Here is a 14,454-nt window from a genome sequence, read left to right on the forward strand (position 1 = left end):
GCGTGAATTCCTTTCTTTAAGTGTTTGCATATAAATGTCTAATGATTCCCGTATCACTTGCTGAAAGCAACATTCTCCTATTGAAATATCATTGGCGCTTTTGCCAAAAGTCAATTGACCATTTATTTCTAAATCTATTTCTAAACTCTCTATCCTGTTCCATTGATCTGAGTATCTATCTTCTTTCATCAGTATCTTTTATTTTAAGTAGGGTTCATGCTCAGCGTGGAGCCCAGTGTGGGGCTTGAACTCATGAACCTGAGATACGACCTGAGCTGAGATCAAGAGTCAGACACTTAACCCGCTGAGCTACCCAGATGCCCTACAAATATCTTGAATATTGTGTCCTTGTGCTAGTCTTCAAGTATGGTAATATGAATTCTCCTACCTTGTTCTTTCTCGAATTTCCACTGACAATTTTTTTTAAAAAGAAAAGTTCAGGTAGTGGCCATAGTTTTATTAGAATTCCAATACCCAGTTAAAGGAATCTGGGCTCCTTGCAGAAATGGCTGATTATAAGTCAGAGGTAGGAGTTATACAAGGTGAGTCTGGAGCATGTGTGCTGCTGGAAAAGAGGGGAGCATTTAACATAATGTGGGGTGGTCAAAGGGAACGAGAGACCAGACGAACGAATTCCCAATGGCTAAAGCAACACCAATTTAAGCAACAAAATAAATGGCAAAATAAATAAAGTACCGTTGTACTAAAAACCAAAATAAAAAATAAATATCCATCAGCCCATACCAGGATAAAAGAATTGATCAAATAAATACATGGGGTCAATGAGACAAAATTTGCATGCAGAATTCCAAATACAACTCCAGGTATCATTTTACTCCTGCTTCAAGGAGAGGGGTATAACTCCTCGCTCTCTAAGTACGCACTGCACATAACCATTTCCTTCCAAAAACTCATTACAGAATCATATGGAAGGGAAAACAAAGAATAAGTTTACAATGGAACACCTGGCAAATAGTACCGGACTGAAGAAAGTTATCATCAACAGTGACAGGCCATATTCATAGCATGCGCTCTTGATATAATAATGTGATAAAAGTGACTCTGGGCCTGTGTGGGCTTCCTCCCCCAATATATGACCCCGGTCTATGCATGAGAAAAATATCAGACAAATCACAACTGAAGGATACATTTTTTAAGTACCTAGAAAGTCCTCCTCAAAACTATCCACATCATCAAGAACAAGGAAAATCTGTAACACCCAGGGGGAACTTAAGAACACATGACAGCTAACTGTGCTGTGGTAACATGGATGGGATCCTGGAATAGAAAATCTGAGTAAATTATGCATGTTAAATAATAAAAAGATATATCCCTTTTGTTTCTGAATTGTAACACATATACACTATTAAGATAGCATGTTAATATAAGAGTAAGTACAGTGTATTTGGGAACTCTGTACTATCTTTGCATTTTCTTTCTGTACATTTAAAATTGTCCTAAAAATAACCTATATTTAAAAAAGTAAAATCAGCATGTAACTGACGACCAAAAAGAAAAAAATGTTACTTGGTTTCAGATTTGAATTGATTTAATCTTAGATTACCTTGGAAAATCATAGCCATTTTGAAGCTTCCCATCTACGACCATAGATAGTATAGTTATCAACTTACCTGTCTTAATTTCTGTTATGAGTGTTTCATAATTTTCAGCACATAGATGGTACATACATTTTGGCACATGTACACTATTAATTTAGTGTGATACTGTAACCAAATCAACATGAGTTTGCTCCTTGGTGAGTCACAGAAAGGAACTACACCATGTGAGTTGTCACAAAAAGGAAACTTTATTTGCAGCAAATGAGGAGATCGTGGGAGTAACTTCCAAAGTCATGACTCCCTAAGCAACGGTGAATAGGTTCCTTTTTTCATATGAAAAAAAAAATTTTAAGGTTTACTTATTTTTGAGAGAGAGAGAGAAAGAAGAGTGTGAGCAGGGGCGGGGATGGGCAGAGAGAGAGAGGGAGACACAGAACTCAAAGCGGGCTCTAGGCTCTGAGCTGTCAGCAGAGAGCGCGACTCGGAGCTCGAACTCACAAACCATGAGATCATGACCTGAGCCGAAGTGGGACGCTCAACAGACTGAGCCACCCAGGCGCCCCTCCTTTTTTTTTTGAATTAGGATGAAAAGGAGGATCCACATCACCATAGGTAGAGGAGGGCCTGAGGTCACACATGCACCTTAAGGAAACAGGCCTCCACCCACGCCGTGTGTTGTGTAAATAAGGTTTGTGATAAGGCTCCAGCTCCTCCTTGGGTAGAGATTTTAGAATTATAATGAGGTAAAGGTATCATCAATCACTCTAGAGGTCACTCCATGGTCCATCTGAGCAGGTGTGAGTCAGGATGACACTCAAACTGTCCCCGGGGGATCTGGGCAGGCTGAAGGTTTGGTCAAGACAGTCACTATTGTTTGAGGGATGCTATTGCTTTCCACTTGCCAGAGTTAAGAGAGACACTGGTAAGAGGATTTGCTTAAGGAAAACTGTGGGACGAAGGTGGGTGAGTATAAACTGGTGGGCAGTAAAGGTCACATCTTGGGGTCTAGCAAGTGACAATACTAATGTAAATGATATTTTTGTTTATTTCAATTTCCAATAGCTTATTTTTAGCACATAGACACATTACTGAATTTCACATACTGTCCTATATCTGGAACCAAATTAAACTCACATATTAGTGTTAGGAGGAATGAGGCGAAAAGCTGGGATTTCTATGTTGGCAATTATGTCCTTTGCAAATGGGGGTCGTTCCTTTTTGCATTCCAATCTGTATCCCTTTTTTATTTCTTGCATATCGAACTGAAATGGCCTCCCTTGGGATGGTCAAGAGGGGTGATGAGTCCAGATATCTTTGCTTCTTTACCGGTGTTAAGGGAAAGCACTCAATTTTTCGCTGCTCAGTAGATTACTAACTGGAGGGTTTGTTTCTTTCTAATGTCATTATCATATTGAGGAAAATCACACTTATTCCTACTTTACTTATTCCTAGTTTACTGAGACGATTTATCATGAAATGATGGCGACTTTGGGGTGCTTTACCTGCATCTACTAAGGCTATCATGTGGTTTTCCTCTCTCAGCCTATCATTCAGGTAAATCACCCTAATTCATTAATCTTGCACATGTGGAATAAACCCCACTCCATCATGATGTATAATCTCAATAAATTGCTCCATGCAATTCGATGTGCAACTATTTGTTAGGAATTTTTGCTTGTTTGGTGCACATGGGCTGTGGATTCTTGGCTATCTGGTTTCACTATCCAAGTAACACTGGCCTCACAGAAAAAGTTGGAACATTTTCAATTTTCTTCTGTCTCCTGGAACACATTTTTTTTCCTTTTTAAATTTGACTCTTTATTCAGTGAATATTTACCAGAATTCACCAGAGAACCCATCTGGGGTTCTGTCTGGAATGTTTTAACTACAAATTGAATAACTCATTTTGGATATACAACAAGTTCAAGTTATCAAATTCTTCTTAAGTGTGTTTTGAAAGATCAGTTTTTTCCAGAAATCAATGTCTTTCAGGTTTTAGAATTCATTGGCAAAAAATTCTTCATCGTGTTCCCTTATAATCATCAGTGAATCCTTCAATGTCTGTAATAATGCTGCTCATTCATTCTTCAAATTGGTCATTTAGGCCTATTCTTGATCGGTCCAGCTGGAGGTTTATCACTGGATCTTGTCGACCTTTTCAAAACTCACTGTTATATTTGTTGTATTATTTCTTTTATCTCCAACTTCACTGATTTCTGCTCTTGATTTTGTGATCTCCACCTTTATTTGATTTGGGTTTATTTCGTTTCCTTATTCGACTTTCTCAAGGCAGAAGTTGTGATTCTTGATTGGAAAAGTTGTTGCCATGTAAGCATTTTCCCTGTAAACACTGATTGATCTGCCTCCACATATTTTGATCGCTTGGTGATTTGCTTTCATCCAGTTCAAACTATGCATATTTATCCTTTAAAACAAACAACAGCAAAAACATTTTTTTTAATTTTCTTCATGACTTTCTCTGAGGCGATGAAGAATTTATTCCAACAGTAAACTAAAGGGTTTCAAATGGAGCTTGACCTTGCCACCTCACTTTTAAACTTCGTGCCTACACAACAATGAAAAAATAAATGTATGTTGTTCAAAGACACCCAAGTTGTGGTAGTTGTCATGGCAGCCCAAGGGATCACTACAACACCCTGTAACCAGCACCCAGATTGTTACACTCCATATTATCAGCACCTGAGATGCACCTTGGGCATGGTTTCTTTCCAAGCATAACGTTGCACGATGGTAAAGACTAGTCATTTCCCATTACTATTCGTTTAAGGAATAATCCATATGGCAGGAAATTTTGTCCTCATTTCTAATAGCATAGGTTAGACTTACCTGGTGTAGAACCTTATAAATAACTGGAACGTTATAGGAGGAGCGATTTTGTGTCTGGGCTTTTTTCTTGCTCAAACTTAAGTTTGTGATATTAATCCACAAAGACAAGGACAGAATGAAAAGAAATACCATACACAGATGCTCAGAGATACAAATAACAGGACATCGTAAATTGAAGTGAATCAAATAAACATTTTTTTTAATTGGTGAAGATTTTATTGGCAAAACCAAACAGACTGATAAAACGTTGCGGTGGTTACCAAGGGAGGAAACAGGAATTCTTGAATGCTGCTGACTGCAGATACAGATGTAGAGCATCTATTGTAATATTCAATGTCTATGCAAATTTCATGTGGACACATTTTGACATAGAAATGACACTGCTAGACATTACCCTATGTATATGCTCTATGGCAAGTAATACAGTACTAAGTGCTTTCATTCACACAATTCCAAAATCCTGGAAAAAACCGAAACATCCATTGGAAATAAAACATTTATCAGTGTGACATTTGCAGAAATTTATACAAAGTAATGCAGCTACCTATGTACTGATATGGAACACACGCATGGTACATTTTCAACAGAAACATAAAGGATCGTTACTGTCGTTTGTGGCACATAACATTTTCTTTAGCAGACGGCCTGTGTATACTTGTACTTTACTAGAATACCTCTGGAATACTATATAAAACAGTTACATGTGTGCCTCTGAGGTGGCAACTAGGTGAATAGAGCACAAAATGGGTTGAGAGGATGCGTTCATCATTAAGGACCTCTTACACTGTGAACATTGCAAATGTATTCACTACCTATTTAAATCAAGATCTTTTAGTTATATTTTAAATGTAAAGTCTTACACTGAAACTTTTTTCACATTCTCTGATGGAATGGTTCTTGAAATCTCAAAAAAAAAAAAGAAGCTTCATTTTTGGATGGATGATTTTACTATTTCTAAAACTTACTCTTTTATCCATGCTGAGGGATGTGTGAAAGATCATAATCCTTCATACACCATGCATAGTTGACTAATTTGAGTGAATACCCTGTGTTTTTCCTTACAGCTGTTAAAGAATGAAAATAGTGATCATTTGGTCACAGTGCTTCTTTAATTATCAGGACCAGAGAACTCCTTTTCACAAATGTAACGGAAGCTTTTACTACAATCAGCACTATAAATAGCTGATGGTCTCAGGTGTCCACATTTCACATGAGATAAACTCCGTCGGAAACTCCTGCACCAGAAAATAAATTCATTTTAGAAAGACATTTCTCAGGCAAAATTTATCACAAATTGAAAACATATGTGCAGTTATTTCAATGGCCTTACAAATGTTGAGAGGGTCATATAGCGTGAAGATTAGGAAGCGTAATTGTATCTAAACCTAATGAAATGTTGCCAATGGACCATTGGAACTAGTGAAGAAGTACAAAGGGTAGTGTAGACTGGGAGGTCTAAGGAGTTATACATATAGACTTGAAATATGCTCCTAAGACTCCTGACACGTCTGGGAAGTGATCAAATAAAGAATGTGTATGAAGTGATACAATGCAATTACATATAAACATATTTCCAAGCGCCTATAATTCAGATTGATGTGCCCAGAGCAAGCAATTCCACTGCTAGCCTCACTTTGAGCAAAAAAGGTGTTGATTTGCACTTAAAATAGAGTGCACTTTTTCTCCACTGAGCCTAATGTCTTCCACACCAAACGAAGCATTAGACTTCGGTGAAATTGGGCCATGAGCCTAAGGTACCTGGAATTTAAATGTGAAGGCTGGGCTACACTGTCCAGAAAAAAAACATTTCTTAGTTTTAATTTTCAGAATTTGATGGGAAGTAACCATTTCAAGAAATAAAATGGAGGTGTCCCCAACTTTTTACATTCAGCTGTTGTTTCAGTAGAACTTTTTGTAGGCGGTTCCATTGCCCTTGCTGCCCCTTCATGGGTTTCCTTCTGTCTCTTGGAGCACTTTTCTCGGTGATGTTTTCTGGTTATCCTCTTGTCCCCTTATCTTAACATGACCTTAAATATGAGGGTGTCCAAGGGCTCAGCCCTTAGATTCCCGAGAATCAACCCAGCCTCTCACTTGTCACGCTGTCTATTCACTGCTGCACACAACATTTGCATTCCAGGCACAGATCTCTCACCTGATCGCCATGATCATCTATCACCAGGCCCATGCGACACCCCCATACATACCTAAATGCTTAACAGTTTTACTACCATTGTATCTAAACCTGAATTCCAAATATGCCCTATTAACGTTAATGGGAACGTCATTCTTACCACTCTTGGACCAAAACCTTGACACCATCCCTGATTTGTCCGTCTCACAACACATCTTTGGAACAAGTATAGAATCTGGCCACATGGCCTTTTCAGCTCAACAGACTGTCCAGAGTGCGTCTCCAAAGCAGGAGCCAGCTTTTGTCCCTCCTCCGCTTAAAACCCTCTAATAGCTTCTCATGACCCTCATGAACCAATCCAAGGTGTTACATTTTTCTCATCCCCACATGCTCTCACCGTCATTCCCTCTCTGACCTACTTCTCTCCACCTCGTTCCCCTTGCTCCAGCATCCCAGGCCCTCTTGCTATTTCCTCAGGAATACTAAGGACACTCCTACCTCTGAGTCTGGACCACAGCTGTTGTTACTGCTGGGATGCATTTGTATCAGCTAACCCACATCCCAAGCTCATTCAAGATGCTGTGTGAACTTCATTTCTCAAGGAGTCTGTCCTGACCACTCCACTGAAAGCAGTGAAATCTCTCCTTCTTTCCTTCATACACAAAAGGCACTTTGCACTGTAGCAAAAAGTGAGAGATTTCACATCACTCCATAGCATATATCACCCCCTAATGTGCCATGTAATTCACTTGGCACGTTGAGATTGTCGTCGCTCATCACCAAGAGCTCCAACAAGCCTGCATTGGAATGTACTATCCACAACGGCAGAACTGTAGCGTGTTTAATTCACCAGCTTCAGTGGCTAGAAGCATGCCTGGCACATTGTGGGCCATCAATAAACAGCCTGTTAACTAGCCCATGTTTCCCATACTGTCCCCCATGTTAGCTAGATTTAGTTACAACGGATCACTTTTCTTCATTTTCTAAACTCATTTCGTAGACATCAACTGACAAACCTATGCGATTTATTAATGAAACATGGCTAACAGAAATTCTTGTGGACATGTGTTAGACAATAACATGTATGATATTAAACACCACATTAGAACTGTATGATTACTGAATGACTCCTTTGGAAAAAGCTCTTTGTTGTTGTTGTTCTCGAATGATACCAAGCAAACGGGACAAATTTCACATACAGAGGAGGCTGCCTTAGCCACTTTTCTCTCCTCATTATCTTTTTATCATTCCCTGCAACCATATCTGTGGACGTGCTTGTACCATAGGACATACAAGATACAAAAGCAAAATGCCATTTCACTGCGTTTGGAAGTACTTTCCATTAAAGAACATGGAATAAATCATACTCTTTGGGTCTCTTGAGGTCTCAGATTTGCATTCAGTTGCCTATCTAAGAAATGAAATCAAATGGAATGAAAGATATTCCCTAAGTCCTCAAGGATGTGTTCCTCTTCTTCACCAATAATCTACCAATCCGTTACTGAGCAGGAAAGGAAGCAAGGCCATGAAATGAAAACTTACAGCTGCTGAGATAGGGGTGAGCCATCCAGCCATTTCCAGTGATACCCGCTTTCTTGAACTCTACTTAATCCAATCCAATGATTGTATTTTATTTTTGATTGAATAAGGACCTGTGACAAAATTGGAATTATTAGTATTATTCATAGCGTCAGTGAAAACATCTTACCCACAGAGGACTCATAAATAAAACACTGGACACTTTTATCTTCAAACACTTTTATGATAAATGGAACAGGCAGGCTCATTTCTCCATGGGGTAGAGAAGACACAGGAATGGAAATGCTTTAGTGAAGGACTCACTCAAATCTTTGTGACTGGATCCAAGATATCAGCAAAGGGAAAAAAACAAATCTCCATATATGATAAAGTAGAGAGATAAATGTGATTGCACTAAATCAGGAACTTTTCCTTTTCATAAGACGCCTTACAGCCTGTGAAAAGACAAGCCTCAAGTCTAGAGATATATGCAATAATTACAGAATACGTATTTCTAGAAATACACAAGGAAAAAAAATTATCCAATAAGAAAAAAAAATGGACAACAAATGAGAACTTATTTCAAATATGGGGAGTATAGCCAAGAAATAGAGAGAGAGAGATGCCAAGCTCACTAGAGATCAGGAAAATTCAAATCAAAGCCACCAGGATATATTTTACTAGTAATTAATTGGCAGAAATTAAAAGTAACAGCACCAAGTTTGTGGGATGGTTGATATCAAATCCATCTTTCAAAATGTTGCTAAAATCGTATTGAAATGTAATTTTAAATTATCGCATGAAAATGGACCTTTAGGAACCCTGTCCCCAATGATTTCACTCCTACGATGATTTGTGGTCAAGAGAAGTGAGGACACACAAGACAGTTTTGCACTGAGACACGTCTAAGAATGATTCATGAAGGACTATTCCTAACCACAAAAGGTGGAAACAACCCAAACTTCCATCTTGTAGAGATTCTTAGCCACACTGGGGAATATTATACAGCAGTGAAAATGAAGAGACTATAGCTACAAGCGGTCAAACACTGTATCCCATTAATTTGCTCTACACACCTCAGGAAATAAAACTTCCTTGAGAATTTTCCTTCTGTATGCAGTGGATACCATACAGTCTGTGTTAACAGTGTGGGCACTGAATAATGCATGCAGTGTCTAAAATATCTCTACCATAAAAATTCTGTAAATTCTTTGTAATCATTATTCCAATTGGCATATTGAATGGAAAGTAACAAATTAATGTCCTTTGCTAGAAGCAATGTAATTGAATCTCAGCCTCTCTCTCTCTCTCTAACACAAAGGCACCCAAAAACACACACATGCATCAATATTTCTTCACAGTAATTACATTGTATCAGAAAAATTTGAGGAGTGTATAGTTAGTGCCTAAGGAAAACGAATGGGAATTATAGAATTGCGACCAAAATAGATGTTATCATTTCTAAGTCTCCAAATAAACACTGATGTTCAATGTCCCTTGATTCTTTCACTCACATAATTTTGCTAGATGCTAGGGGTATGCATAGGTATCAAACCCAATTTCAGTTTGCAGTATCAATGGACTTAAGCCCCGCTGTCATTACACTCCTGGGCTTGGTAAAGCAGCAAAACATGGCAAATCCTAAACCATCAGTGTCAAAGTAATGCTGTTCTGTAGCAAAGTCGATCTCCAGTTCGGAGAGTGTATCAGCAGCCCAGTTCAGATACTGACAGCCAAACTCTCATCAAATGAGGTGCTAGACTATGAAACTCAGATTTTGCTCTAAACAATGGCAAAAGTCTCAGGAAATTTCAAAGGCTCTAGATAGTTCCTGGAAAAAGAGGGATAACAAGTATAAGAAGTTTCATTGAAACTCTGAAGTCCAGAAACTTCAATGGCAGGACTGAAACTGAAGAACACTGAATAGGAAATGACTGGGGAAATACGGATTAAAAATAAACTTAATGTGTGAAAGAAGAAAACTCCAACCATTTGGAAGTTGATTGATAACAGGTGAGGTTGAAATTAATCAAAGTATGTATAAGCGGTCCTGGATTTTTAAAATTTGTTTGACCCAATGTGCTAATGTGTACTACAGAATCCATTCTACTGACTTTATATTCCCAAACATTAAAAGTAATGTCAAATGTGATCTAGATTTTCTCTTCTAAAGAAGAGATGCTTTCTCTGTTATTCTGGATTATAAGCAAAAGAAAAAAAATCATTTTCAAAGAATCATTCCAGGGTGCCTGTGTGGCTCCATTGCTTAAGTGTCTGACTTTGGCTCAGGTCATGATCTCACATATGTGAGTTCGAGCTCCACATCGGGCTCTGTGCTGACAGGTAAGAGCCTGGAGCCTCCTTCAGATTCTGTGTCTTCCTCTCTCTCTGCCCCCTCTCACTCGCACTCTGTCTCTCTCTGTCTCTTACAAAGTGAAAAAATGTTTAAAAAAATATTTTTTTAAAAAAAATTCATTCTAGCTACATTCAACCTCTTCATTTTTCAACCTCTTTTCCCATGGCCATGAAGGGGAAGACTGATCTTCCCTTTGAAGTTTAATCCCTCCCATATACTGAGGAAGGAACAACACAACTCAGCACAATGAGAAAGTATCTCTTTAGAAGGCTCATGCCCTTGAAGCAATTGTTCTTTTGCCCTGTATTAGCCCTGAGAAGCTCAATGCTGACCGGTTTGAAGCATACTAAGTGTTAAGATGCAATATATACAATACTAAAGACTGAAAATCATTCCATGGCATGCCCAGAATGGCTGTTTTTCTTGATTTAAATCAATGGTTCTTCTCGGTCACTGTTACACCTATGTCTCTTCCACAGAGAAATCTGCGCCAGTTAACAAAGTGCTTCAAAACAACATGCCAAATAATATTGGAGGAAAGTCGAAACAATTATCTGAACTCCAGACATGCTTTGCATACTCAAAGCGTTTACATCAGGTTTAGGAAAGTAGACATACTTGCTCCTCTTTAGTATCAATCTTCAGGAGACTAGACTGCAGATCTTGGCATGACACCATGCTCCTCTCCCAAGTTTTCTCCTCTTTGGAAAAGTGGTAACAGCTTTTCCCACAGCAGTACCATTTTCCTTGAAATGTGTCATCGTCTTCATTCCATCCTCATGGATTGGAAAACAAACATTGTTAAAATGCTGACACTACCCAAAGCAATCTACACATTCGATGCAATTTCTATCAAAATAATACCAGCATTCTTCACAGAGCTAGAACAAACCCAAAATTTGTACGGAACCACAAAAGACACTGAATAGCCAAAGGAATGTTAAAAAAGGAAACCAAAGCTGGACACATCACAATCCTGGATCAAGCTGTTTTACAAAGCTGTTTGCACCAAAACAGTATGGTACTGGCACAAAAGTAGACACATAGATCAACGGAACAAAACGGAAAACCCAGAAATGGACCCACAATGTACGGCCAGCTAATCTTTGACTAAGCAGGAAAAAATATCCAATGGAAAGAAGACAGTCTTTCAGCAAATGGTGTTGAGAAAACTGGACAGCAACATGTAGAATGAACCTGGACCACATTCTTACATCATACACAAAAACAACTCAAAATGGATGACAGACCTAAACGTCAAAACCATCAAAATCCTAGAGTAGAAAACAGGCAACAACCTCTTTGACCTCATCCACAGGAACTTCTTACTTACATGAAGACATATCTTCAGGGGCAAGGGAAACAGAAGCAAAAACGAACTATTGGGACCTCATCAAGATAAAAAGCTTCTGCACTGCAAAGGAAACAATCAGCAAAACTAAAAGGCAACCGACGGAATGGAAGAAAATATTTGCAAATGACATATCAGATAAAGGATTGGTATCCAAAATCTATAAAGAACTTATGGAACTCAACACTCAGAAGGCAAATAATCCAGTGAAGAAAGGGACAAAAGACATGAACAGACACTTTTCCAAAGAAGACATCCAGATGGCCTACAGACACATGAAAAGATGCTCCACATCACTCATCATCAGGGAAATACAAATCAAAACCACAATGAGATACTACCTCACACCTGTCAGAATAGCTAAAATGAACAATTTGGGCAAGAACAGATGTTGGCAAGGATGTGGAAAAAGGGGAATGTTTTTGCACTGCTGGTGGGAATGCAAGCTGGTGCAGTCACTCTGGAAAACAGCATGGCTGTTTCTCAAAAAATGAAACATAGAGCTACCCTATAATTAGAAACAATAATGGCACTACTAGGCATTTGGCCAAAGGACACACAAATGCTAATTTGAAGTGTCACCTGCACCCCAATGTTTATTGCACCAGTATCAATAATAGCTAAATCATGGAAAGAGCCCAAATGGCCATCACCAATAAATGGGTAAAGACGGTATATTCTACAATGGAATATCACTCAGCCATCAAAAGGAATGAAGTCTTGCATTTGCAACAATGTGGGTGCAAGTAGAGTGTATCGTGCTAAGCAAAATCAGTCAGTCAGAGAAAGAGAAATATAAGATTTCACTCATATGTGGAATTTAAGAAACAATATAGATAAACATAGGGGAAGATAAGGAAAAATAAGCTAAACACATAAAGGGAGGCAAACCATAAGAGGCAAACCAGAAGAGACTCTTCAATACAGAGAACAAACTGAGGGTTGCTGGAGGGCTGTTGAGTGAGGGGAGGGCCAAATGGGTGATGGGCATTAAGGAAGGCATTTTTGGGATGAGCACTACGTGTTGTATGTAAGTGATGAATTCCTAAATTCTACCCCTGAATTTATTACCAGATTATATGTTAACCAGCTGGGATTTAATTTTTTTTTAAAGTAATGTGTCATGATCTTTATCTTGAAAACAAAAGCCACATGATCCTCAACCACAAGACCACTTAGAGACCTATGCTTTCTCTATGTATACATATATGTATATATATATGTATATCTTGCTTACATCAGACTGAATGACTAAAAAATAGGTGGTTCTCCTGTGTCCCAAAAGCCTCATGTTGAGAATAGCTTTGGGGTCAAATTGTGTTGCCAGAGACTGACAGACGTCAGACCATCGTTAAGATGACACTGAGAAATCTTGACTTCCCAAGTACAGGTACACTGCTCCAATGGGAACCAGTTCTCCCTTCGGGAGAAATCCACCTCAATGAATATAAGAGGATGGTATTAATTCCAAGAGATCTAGACTGAGGAAAATTCATCCACAAGCAGAAATTAATCAAGTCAACATGACTTTGTGAAAGTCAAGAGTTCAATTAGCTAGAAGAAAGACAATGGATTTAATTTTAAAAAGTGAGAACAATTAAAGGACTTGACAAAACACAATGTAAAGTTTTAAAATGATATATTAAAATGGAACAGAATGAGATAATTCCATGGAGGAAACATCTGTAAACTATCAGTATAATCCTTCAGTACATACCTGTAGTGGGTAGTAAAATTAAGCGATCTTCAACTTCTGCTAAGGAAGCATTCTTGTCTTCTGGTGCTTTCATATCTTGCCTGATTTCTCCAGACCACCCGTGAGAAACTTGAATTCATATTATAAAAATAAGGTCTTGAATGCTTGCAATAGATCATTTTATTATAATCATTTACTCTAATTCTAAATGGCACTGTGAGTGGCACTGACTACATGAAAGCACGATCAGAGAAAATGCCAGGTTACAATATGTCGAAGTGTCAGAACAGAAAACAAATTTTTAAATAAAATGATAACTTGCTATACATTTTTTTGGAAGTACGTGAGAGAGGAATCAATTTTTATAAAACAGAAATGTAAACAGGAAATGAAATATACTTTTAGTTTCTATGTCACCTACTCTTCAAATAATGATTACAAAGTTAGTGAAATTAGTAGCCAGTATTTTATTTAGCATGTAGTATTTGCACAGGAAGCTAAACACCAGGGATTTGACTCTCCTCTAGTACAAGCTTATAATTAATTCACTGAATATACATAGAGGAAGAGCACACATGGCGACTTCTAATTTGCAAAAAGTAAGTGAAAAATCTCTGAGCAAATTGGCAGTATCTTCTCCAAAATCACAAATGAAAAAGTGTAAAATCACGCAGTATATGGCTCTTTAAGTGTACAAACACGAAAAGAAAGGTCCCTTAATGGTTTGTTAGACAGTTAAGAATCGTCACTTCCAACTCTCTACCACGCATCATTGAACCAAATGCAACGTCTCCTTGTAAAACTGCAACATCAATTTCACAGTCTCCTGATGTACTCCATTGCAATAAATATAACCCCGGTTCAACTAAGTCATCCATTCCAGTCTTCATATACTGGATCTGAATTGAAAAGACACCTTAAGGGGCCCCGGGATAGCTCAGGTGGTTAAGCATCTGACCTGGGCTCAAGTCATGATCTCACATTTCATGACTTCGG

General features: G+C 38.3%; 1 protein-coding gene across 1 annotated transcript; it reads right to left on the reverse strand.

The window, feature by feature from the left end:
• Positions 1-4,614: 4,614 nt before the first annotated feature.
• Positions 4,615-13,589, reverse strand: LOC128316350 (NKG2-D type II integral membrane protein-like). Its single transcript, XM_053225824.1, has 4 exons — positions 13,480-13,589; positions 11,030-11,187; positions 8,080-8,189; positions 4,615-5,641 (listed from the first exon to the last, which is right to left on the reverse strand). Exons 1-4 carry the CDS (start codon positions 13,550-13,552, stop codon positions 5,515-5,517), a joined length of 468 nt encoding a protein of 155 aa, XP_053081799.1. The 5' UTR covers positions 13,553-13,589; the 3' UTR covers positions 4,615-5,514.
• Between the last annotated feature and the right edge of the window lie 865 nt (positions 13,590-14,454).

The sequence above is a fragment of the Acinonyx jubatus genome, chromosome B4, assembly GCF_027475565.1.
Source record: "Acinonyx jubatus isolate Ajub_Pintada_27869175 chromosome B4, VMU_Ajub_asm_v1.0, whole genome shotgun sequence".
Taxonomy (NCBI): Eukaryota; Metazoa; Chordata; class Mammalia; order Carnivora; family Felidae; genus Acinonyx; species Acinonyx jubatus.

What these genes read in the sequence shown, in the direction of transcription:
- LOC128316350 (XM_053225824.1), bottom strand. Translation starts at nt 13,552, where the DNA reads ATGAAAGCACCAGAAGACAAGAATGCTTCCTTAGCAGAAGTTGAAGAT. An exon ending in AATTTTACTACCCACTACAG is followed by an intron (nt 11,188 to 13,479) that starts GTATGTACTGAA and finishes CCAATCCATGAG; the next exon opens with GATGGAATGAAGACGATGAC. An exon ending in TTGATACTAAAGAGGAGCAA is followed by an intron (nt 8,190 to 11,029) that starts GTATGTCTACTT and finishes ATTTTGTCACAG; the next exon opens with GTCCTTATTCAATCAAAAAT.